Genomic DNA, 10,562 nt, shown 5'->3' with positions numbered 1-10,562 from the left:
ACAGAAGGACAGACACAAGGACAGACACAAGGACAGACACAAGGACAACATCATCCAATAAAATGCTCCTTCTGAGGACGAGCGAACAAGATTTTCTGATTGGACTCTTGACCCAGGAGCAGAAATCCACCTGAACCTCGAATGGAAAACATTTATCTGTGAATGAGCAGCACGAGAGAGCTGTGGCATAATTAACACACACACACGCACACACGTGCACACACACACACGTGCACACACACACACACGCACACACGCTCTTCTTCTCTTGTGTTCTTTGAGAGAAACGTGTTATTTTGAACCAACCTGGAGGCGCAGAGAATCCAGGTGGAAACTGTGTCGCTTTGCAAATTTCTGCACGCTGACATTTGTCTCCGTGTGTCCCCATGATGGACCCGTCCAGGGCGTCCCCTGCATGAACCTCAACATCTGCTGGGACTGTTGGTACCAGCTCCTCCTCGACAGGACACAAAGAAGTGAGGAAGGAAGATGGACGGATGAGATGAAAAACAATGAAACAAACGTTTTCCACGTTCGAGCCCGAGTCGTATCAAAGGAAGCAACAGTCTCATTTAAGAGTGAAACACGTCCGACTCTTGGACAGATGCTGATTCCACATCTGAAGACCCTGCCTCCAAATCTGCTCATGGACACGTTAGAAACCACAATAAATTATTTACAGCACAAAGTATGAAGAATTACACGTCCATATGCCCTCTGGTTTTAGCTCAGCAGTCTTGTTACATTTAAACTCTTAACTGTCCAAACAGGTAGCTCAAAAAACGATTTTAAGTGATTTATTGTTCATAAAACCCACTTTGAAATGTCTGAAATGTCCCTTTAGGAGTTTCTTAATCGATGGATATGTTCGTTGTTTCAGGTGAGTTGCATGTAACTGACAAGCACAACAAAAATTCATTCTTTCTGCTTTAACCCTCCTGTTATGTTGCGGGTCAAATTGACCCTTTTTAAAGTTTAATTTTTTTTTTTAAATAGTTAAAAATATTTTTTCTGCATGAAACTTTTTCTATTTGTCTTAATAGTTCCACTCAACATATAAATTGAAAATGGTTCACTTTACACATTTGTACCACCCCCTGCGTCTACTTGCTACATCGATACTGTTCGGGTCAATTTGACCCGGCAGTCAAGTTGAAGGGTGAAAAGGGTAAAAAAAATATCCAATTCTATTTGTTTCCTTGAAACTATGAGACATATTTCACTACACACACATACACACACATGCACGCACACACCACACACACACACACCACACACATGCACACGTGCATGCACACAAACCCACTTTCTCACTATTCTCTTTACTTCACAAGGAAACTGTGAGAAAGCAGGTGTTTATACAACTTTTGAAGGGAACCTTTTCTGTTCCTGTGGGGAAACTCCACCCACACTGAGTGGACACTCAGCAGAAGGGGAGGGGTGGGAGGGCATAAATACTCTCTGCAAGGGAGTCCTAAACACATTACACACTGAAGGTACATGTGATATTGTCACTGTCAGAGGTCAGGAAATGAGCAGCAGGAAAAAAATGTTTACAGCCCAGGAAGTGCTGGAACTTCTCATTGATCATGACAGTGAAATAGAAGAGGAGGTGTCTGAAGCTGAAGACAGTATTGAGGTCAATTCTGAGTCTGATGATTCTGATTATGAACCAATTGATGAAAGTGACATTCATGTTTCTCCAAGCAAGACATTCATGTCAAAAAATGGTGAAATTCAGTGGTCTTTATCTCCAACTAAGCACCTCGGAAAACAGTGTGCAGAAAATATAATAAAGACAGTGCCAGGGCCTACTAGGATGGCAGTAACTCGAGTCACAGATATCAAGTCGGTCTTTGAGCTACTCATGCCTAATGTAATACAAAAAATCATTCTTCAAATGACAAATCTAGAAGGAAGGCGAGTTGACTGCACCCTGGCCACTGGTCATCTTTTACAACATCATTGATGTATCAGCATACAACACATTTGTCATTTGGACGGAAATCTTTCCTGAGTGGAATGTGTCAAAGCTGTACAAGAGGTGCATTTTCTTAGAAGAGCTGGGCAAGGCACTTGTGGTACCACATATACAACGAAGACAGCATATGCCAAGGACCCCAGCTACTGCAGCTGTAGTAAAGGAGATCCAGGAGAGGACTACATCCAGTACATCAGTGTGTGAGGTAAGTAAAAGTGTGTGTTTGTGCGAGTGCATGTTATGTGTGTCTTCGGAGCATCAAAAAATATATTAACCATTTTATTCGTCTTTCTAGGTTGCTACTGGAGGAAAAAAGAAGAGGAAGAGGTGCCAGGTTTGCAAGCCATCTAATGATGTCAAAACGAGGATGACTTGTGTGAAATGTGCAAAATGTATTTGAACAAAGCACAGTCTGATGACATGTCCTTCATGTGTTGTGTAGATGACAAAACTAAAGCATCTAGTTAATTTACATATATTCATTTTTGTGGTATTTCTGATTGTATTCATTGCATGGTGTATACCATCGCAACATGATGACATGTTACTTGTGAGCTGTGGAGATTCACAGACATACATGCAGTGTGTTAGTGTTCCTAAGATCTTATTTTGTTGTTTTGTTCATTTCTGGTTCAAAAAACAGTGGCTGAACAAAGTTTACTTTCAATACAAATCTTCATGACTCATTTGTCTTGATTTTAATGAGCGGGTCAATTTGACCCAGAACAGTATATGCGTCTCAAGTTCAATTATAAAGATCACCCTTTGAAAAAAATTTTTTAATGTAATATAAATTTTTTTTACAAAAATCAATTTCAAGGATAATTATTGTTTTTTTTGTGTGTAGGTTTTTTCAGCAAACATAAAAAATGTAAATCACATTTTTTATGACAAAATGAGTTAGTTGTTGTCATTTATCCTTTATTTATGATAAATAAAAAAACATCATTGCACAAATATTAACTGACATGGTTAGTATTGGAGTTAATAATCAGATACAAAAATGTTTTGGAGGATTTTTGGGGTTTCTGACACTATTACATGATTAAACACTCCCCGGGTCAAATTGACCCACGAACATTATTGCTTTACCTCAGAAACGAACATAACAGGAGGGTTAAACCAGAACTGAGCCCGTCAGGGTCACCTTTATTCTAATCGAACACCGGATATCACTGAGGCTCGGGTTTCAAAATAAAAGCCATCCTCAGCAGGGCATATTTAGCATTTAGAAAAATCGGTTAAGCGCCGAAGTTCATGGAACTGTTTTAATTTTGAGGGACACATGAAGCTGTTCGTGTCCTCTCCAGTTCAATTTAATAACAAAATAAGATGTTCTGCAGTTTTTAAAGGAATGTATATCACCCACCACCTTTCGTGACACTTTTAAACTGAGACCGTCTCATGATGAAAGAGCCAAAGAGATTAATTTTAAAGCAGTTTCTGTAAAATGAACCAGCCTGTGTTCTCTTAAGTTCGGTTGGCTGTGGCGGCCATCTTGTCTTGACTTGACTCCGCATGTTAATCAGCTGCAGATGTTCATTCCTTTAATACTTTCTGAAAGTTTAATCAAATGCCGTCTAGTGGTTCATGAGATATTTTGCTAACAGACAGACAATCATCTGCTCACACAGACTCGCGTCGAGCTGCTGTTCAACGTTGTTTTGATGCTACTAGTGCTTAGCGTATCTTAGATCTTATTACCGTTTTTACATTTTATTGTTGGATGTAACTGGGACCCTGTGGCCATAACTTTGTTCCACCACATGTACCACATGAGGTGTGAATGACAATAAAGAACCTCTGAACAATGTGGACTCCTAAAGGAAAGACAGCATTTTAAATGAAGCTCGCATTGTGCAATCTGTGAGTGCTCCAAATATGTGTAGGGGATCAGGCTCAGCTACTACCAAATCAAAAATGTAGTTCAGTAACTTTTAAAAATCAGTGAAAAATAGACATTTTTGTAGTTTCCAAGCTCAGTTGTCCGTGACAGCCATCTTAAATCAAGGTGACTCCAATAGATATTCGTTTGTAATTGTTCATCCAACGACTGAAATTTGTGAGTTTCATAAAAATTTGTCCAGTGGTTCATGAGATATTTTGCTAACAGACTTCATTGCCGTACACTGGCTATGGAAACTTGATGTGTCTTATATCCTGACGCTGCTCAATAATCCAGGTAGATCCAAAAAAGTTCCATCTGGTCCTCTGGACATTCAAAAAACAAAACAAAACAAAACAACAACAACAACAACAACAACAACAACAACAACAACAACAACAAAGATGTTTTGTTTTTTGAACGTCCAGAGGACCAGATGGAACTTGTTTGGTGACCGTGTCTTATTTTGAAGCCCAGCGGAAGTGACGCCTCTGTGTTCCGGTGAGCTTGCCGCCGGTCCAGTGACCCACTTCTCACAGATGCTGGTGCTGGTTTGAATGAGTCGCGCGCCTCGCAACATGCTGGAGCCAGAGTTTGTGCGCGCGCCATGAATCCGACCAACGACACCAGAACCGACAGAAGTCCAGCGGAGCAGCATGTCTTCACTGTCGGAACCTACAAACTTCTGGCGTTCACCATCGGAACCATCGGGCTGTTCGGGTTCGGGAACAACGCGCTGGTTCTGGTCCTCTACTGTAAATTCAAGAGGCTCCGAACCCCGACGAACCTGCTGCTGGTCAACATCAGCCTGAGCGACCTCCTGGTTTCTGTCATCGGGGTCAACTTCACCTTCGCCTCGTGCGTCGAGGGCGGGTGGATCTGGAGCCGCGCGACCTGCGCGTGGGACGGCTTCAGCAACAGCCTGTTCGGTGAGCGAGCGGAAAGTGCCGAAGATTACCGAAACTCTTCCGTTGTTAAAGTTACCTGGAAATGAACAACAAGTCACGTGACCTTTTTAAACGAAGCGCTAAAATAAAATTAGTCTTCATTCAGATTACACGAGATAAGCTGAAGGGGTTAGCATTCTATGCTAAAACAGCGTGAATGCTAGCAGAAGTGCTCAAATTCAACAAAAACAACATTTTCAAACCCTAACTAAAGATTAATATACACTGTTAAAACGGCGGGAAAAATTAGCAAAACAGTAGCTAAAAGCTAAGCGTCCGTTCAAGCTAACATGGACAAAAACAAGCTAAAAGCTGAAATGATCATTTCTGAGAAATACAATTGGCTGAATTGTAACTTTAAACAAAATAAAAGTTGTAAAATAATAGTTGGTAAATTTAAAAAAAGTAAATAGCTGAAATATAGCAAAATTGTAAAGAAAAGCTAACATTTAAAAACCTGACCTTTTTTTGCAGAAATAATCAAATTTGCTAAAGTTTAGATAAAAACTTAATGAAACACAACTTTAAGAAACAGTAGCTGAAACCTAAATATAGCAAAGCAATAGCTAAAAGCTAAATATTGGGAAAACTGCAGCAAAAACCAGAAATGAGCGAAGCAGCAGCTAAAAGCTAAAGTTACCAGAACAGGCGCTGAAAGCTAAAGATAACAAAACTATAGCTAAAAGATCACATTAGCCAAACATCAGCTAAAAATAGCATCTGGCGACAGAAACAGAGCAGCTGAAACAGATTTCTAAGAAAGTTTTTGAATTAATTAAAAATATTTAAACGTTTTACTGTGGGAAACAAATGTAAATAATTCATAAAGTTTAAAATTTACCAAAAGTAATTTTCAGACTGAGCCAAATATTTCAATATTTAAATAGTTAAAATAACAAAGTTTGCAGAAAATGTTTGATTTCAAAGAAGAAACAGGAGAATGCTGACTCAGCATGCACATAATAAATAAATAGATGTACGAAAAAATATAGCTTTGTTTTCTTAAAGGGGCCAATAAGAGCAAATTTACAGTAATAACCCAGGAACATTCAGCTTATTTCATCAATATTAGGAGATTTTTTGTAAATGTTGCACTAAAGTTTACATAAATATCACGTTTATTTAACCATTTCAGGCCAAGAGCTCTTTTCCAAAGAAGGCGGAGCCTGTGTCCTGGACACACGTCATAAACCAACAAAGAATAAAACATTTATTTTACCAACGAGCGCCCGAGCGTGGCACAGTAAGGACCTGAACTTAAAACAGACAAATGACACACAGACATGAATAAATCAGTCCCTTCGGCTGTTCTTTATAACCAGCTGAAGGAAAATGTTTGATTTGATCGTCTTTGTTTTTATCAGAGGAAGCAGCGTGTGCTGTTAATCTGCAGTCCAGAGCTTTGTAATGAAATCATTTTGTCCTTTTAGCTGCTGTGGATGACTGATTAATATTTATTAATATCTTCTAATCAATAATCTAATCTTATTATTAATGATTATTCTAGATGTATGTAGTGATGAGGTGAAGGAGCAGTGGAGGTCTATACAGTTCAGACTGCAGCTGATAATGAGCTCATTAGAACCAGCCTTCAGGCCTTCGGCTGTTTTATCACCACAGAGCTGAAGGACAGTTGTCCTCGTGTCCTTTATCTGATGTCGTCCTCTGCGCCGCGTCATCCGAAGGACAGGTCTGCCTCGTCCGTCTGACAGCAGAACTGCAGCGGCTCATTGTGAATTCACCACACGATTTCAGATCAACAGTCCGTGCGCTTTCTGCTGTTTTAGTTGTTTACTCCTCCAAACGTTCGGCTCGTTCAGCAGATGGGGGCTGGGACTTTTGGTTTTTGTAACTTTTATACTTGACGAAATATTTAACTTGTCTAAAAACATTCTCTTTGATTTCTCATTTAGCTTCTGGCTCTGATTTATCTTCTTATGCTGCTTTTAGCTTTCAGCTACCATTCTGTTGTTTTTAGCTTTTTGCTACCCTTTTGGTACTTTGTGTTTTAGCTATTCTTTTGCTACTTTTAGCTTCTATCTTTCATTTTGTTACTTTCAGCTACAGTCTTTTGCTACTGTTGAGTTTTTGCTGCTTATAGGTAGCATTTTGCTCTTTTTGGCTGATCTTGTGCTTCTTTTAGCTTTTTTGACTCCGTTTCAGCTGCAGACGTTCGGCGCTCATGTTTTTCTCATTGAGGTTTCGGTCTCGTCCTCGTCGTTGGTCTGTATACGAGCTCTGCAGCTGAAATCGTGGTGCCTTCAGGTGACGTTCGGACTTGTTTGACGCTCGCGCCGACGGCCCCGTTAGCATGATAGACCCTCTGCAGGTTGGACGTTTACGCAGCTCCCAGTTGGCGCCTGCCGACGCCGAGCTCGTCTCTGCGGCGCTCTGTGGTCCTGCAGCTTTCAGGAATGACCTTCAGTTTTTAACGAGCGCTGAGGAGCGTCCTGCTCAGAACGATGGATCCTGCCTGCAGGAGGGCCCGGTTCTGAAGTCGTGGGAACAAACTGCTCCCCGAGATAAAGATGTTTTACTCACTCCGCTCTGTGTAGATTAATCAGGTCTGGGAAGAGTGCGTGGATCAGGAGTCTGGTCCTGCAGCTTGTCAAAGTAAGTCCAAACGGAGGCCTACCCGGTGACCCAGATCTGTGTCTCTGTCCTGCAGGCATCGTCTCCATCATGACCCTGGCAGCTCTCGCTTACGAGCGCTACATTCGGGTGGTCCACGCCCAGGTGGTGGACTTCCCGTGGGCGTGGCGGGCCGTCGCCCACATCTGGCTGTACTCCCTGGCCTGGACGGGGGCTCCTCTGCTCGGCTGGAACCGCTACACCTTAGAGGTCCACCGGCTGGGCTGCTCCCTGGACTGGACCTCTAAAGACCCAAACGACGCCTCCTTCGTCCTCCTCTTCCTCCTGGCGTGTTTCTTTGTGCCTGTCGGCGTCATGATCTACTGCTACGGGAACATCCTGTACGCTGTCAGAATGGTGAGCGCTGCGGAAACGTTGTCGTGGAGCCAAATAACGTGACATTTCAACCATTTTTAGCTGCTAACTTTCAAATGTCATCTCCTGTGGAGAGATCTAAAGAAACATTTTTTAAAATAAATAAAAGTTTTGTGTTTTTATTTGAACAAATCTACACCGGATGTTGCTTGTACCGAGTCAGCCTGACTTGGTGTCCATCTTTGTGAGTTTAAATTTACATTTTGACTTGAATATTTATCATGTAATGTAAAGGTTCATTCATACTATGATATTATAGGGTTTAGCACAGAAACAGCACTAGTAAAAGTCACTAATGATATTCTCATGGTCTCAGACAATGGACTTGTGTCTCCACTGGTCCTGTTAGACCTCAGTGCTGCATTTGATACAGTTGATCACAATATTTTACTACAGAGGCTTGAATATGATGTTTTAATTACAGGAACGGCTCTAAATTGGTTTAAATCATATTTATCTAATAGAGTCCAATTTGTAAATGTAAATTATGAATCTTCATCATACACCAAAGTTAGTCATGGAGTTCCTCAAGGTTCAGTGCTTGGACAAATACTCTTTACCTTGTACATGCTTCCATTAGGTAAAGTTATTAAACAGAATGGGATAAATGTTCATTGTTATGAGGGGAGTGGTGGTGCAGAGGTTAGAGAAGGTGGGCATGTGATCGGAAGATCTCAGTTTCAAGCCCCGGTACCGACAACATCAAAAATGAGGGTGGGGTAGGTGAAGCACCCACACCTGCCCCCACTCTCATTCGTCTCACTCTGGACCCTTGAGCAAGGCCCTTCTCCACCATCTGCTCCTCTGGGTGTCCTAGACAGCAGCTCTCTGCTCCACACAGAGGCTGTGGTAGCTCGGTGGTCTGTGGTTGCTTCAGGAAGAACATCCAGCGTAAAAATAACTGCCAAGTCTTCGTGCAGCTAGTTCACTGTGGTGACCCCTGACGCAGGGAGCAGCCGAAAGAAGAAGAAAAAATGCTGATGATACACAGTTATATTTGTCCATTAAACCCAATGAATCCAATCAACTACTTAGACTACAAGCATGTCTTAAAGACATAAAAACCTGGATGACCCTTAATTTTCTCCTGTTGAACAGACAAGACTGAGGTTTTGGTTTTTGGACCTGAGCACCTTAGGAATGAATGTTTCAGTCTTTCTCCCTCCTTAGATGCATTAATCTGTCCTCCAGCTCTAATGTTAAAAATCTTGGTGTTATTTTTGATCAGGACATGTCTTTTATCCCCCACATTAAAAACGTTACTAGAACCTCCTTCTTCCACCTGCGTAATATCACTAACATTAGAAACATCTGATCTAAAGATGATGCAGAAAAACTGGTCCATGCATTTGTCACGTCTAGACTGGACTATTGCAATGGTTTATTATCTGGGTGTCCAAATACTTCTTTAAAACGTCTTCAGTTGATCCAAAATGCTGCTGCCAGAGTCTTAACTGGAGTTACTGGGAGAGATCATCTCTCTCCAGTTTTAGCTTCTCTCCATTGGCTCCCTGTCAAATCCAGAAGAGAATTCAAAATCTTACTTCTAACCTACAAAGCTCTCAACAACCTAGCTCCATCTTATATTACAGATCTTAATATTTCATATTTTACTAACAGAGCACTTTGCTCTCAGACTGCAGGTTTACTTGTGGTTCCTAGAGTTTCCAAAAACAGAATGGGAGGAAGATCTTTCACTTCTCAGGCTCCTCTCTTGTGGAACCAACTTCCAGTTTCTGTCCGTGAGGCTGACACATTGTCCAGTTTGAAGACTGGGATTAAGACTTTCCTTTCTGATAAATCCTATAGTTAGGGTCAGCTTGTTATGCTGCTATAGACTTAGACTACTAGAGGACAAATTGACCTCATTTCCTTAAATGAATTGTTAAAACTGAATAGTTTTCATTTGATACTATTTCTATCTTAACATGTGATTCTTGACCTGCCATTGTGTATCTATTCCTACCAAACCCAGCCGGTTGAAGCAGATGGTCCTCTTGTCCTGATCCTGGTTCTGCTAAAGGTTTCTTCCTCATGAGGGAGTTTTTCTTTCCACTGTCGCTTTCATGCTTGTTCAAGATGAGAGTTCAGTGATGGAGTTAAACTCAAAGCTGCTCCTCAGATAAATAATGATCAATTATTATTTTATATTTGAATGTTTCTGTTAATTATTATTTTATACATGAATGTTTCTGTTCAATTATTATTTTATAGATGAATGTTTCTGTTCAATTATTATTTTATACATGAATGTTTCTGTTCAATTATTATTTTATAGATGAATGTTTCTGTTTTAAATTATTATTTTATAGATGAATGTCCATCCATTATCTTTACCCGTTTATTCCATTTTGGGTCACGGGGGTCGCTGGTGCCCATGTCCAGCAATCACTGTGCGAGGGGCGGGGGACACCCTGGACAGGTCTCCAGTCCATCACAGGGACACAGAGAGACAAACGAGACAAACAACCATTCACTCTCTCACTCACACCTAGGGACAATTTAGAGTTACCATCAGCCTAACATGCATGTTTTTGGTCTGTGGGAGGAAACTGGAGTACCCGGAGAAAACCCACGCATGCACAGAGAGAACATGCAAACTCCACCCAGAAAGGCCCCTGGACCGGGGTTTGAACCAGGGACCTGCTCGCTGAGAGGCAGCAGCTCTACCAGTTGTGCCACCGTGCTGCCATAGATGAATGTTTCTGTTTTAAATTATTATTTTATATTTGAATGTTTCTGT

The 10,562-nt window shown here is 41.2% G+C and overlaps 2 protein-coding genes across 2 annotated transcripts in view; both read left to right on the top strand.

Moving 5' to 3' along the window:
• Positions 1 to 10,562, top strand: part of LOC119421085 — a gene marked incomplete at its 3' end in the record, with an annotated part of 641,076 nt that overhangs the window by 361,687 nt on the left and 268,827 nt on the right.
• Positions 4,408 to 10,562, top strand: part of opn3 (opsin 3) — an 8,740-nt gene continuing 2,585 nt past the window's right edge. The window contains exons 1-2 of the mRNA XM_037677655.1: positions 4,408 to 4,795; positions 7,482 to 7,801. Coding sequence (XP_037533583.1) covers positions 4,474 to 4,795; positions 7,482 to 7,801 — 642 coding nt within the window. The 5' untranslated portion in view covers positions 4,408 to 4,473. The remainder of the gene's footprint in view (positions 4,796 to 7,481; positions 7,802 to 10,562) is intronic.

Source organism: Nematolebias whitei, chromosome 1 (genome assembly GCF_014905685.2).
Source record: "Nematolebias whitei isolate Nwh7 chromosome 1, NemWhi1, whole genome shotgun sequence".
NCBI classification, from domain to species: domain Eukaryota; kingdom Metazoa; phylum Chordata; class Actinopteri; order Cyprinodontiformes; family Rivulidae; genus Nematolebias; species Nematolebias whitei.
The sequence above is the reverse complement of the archived record's forward strand: the minus strand, read 5'-3'. Positions and strand labels throughout refer to the sequence as shown.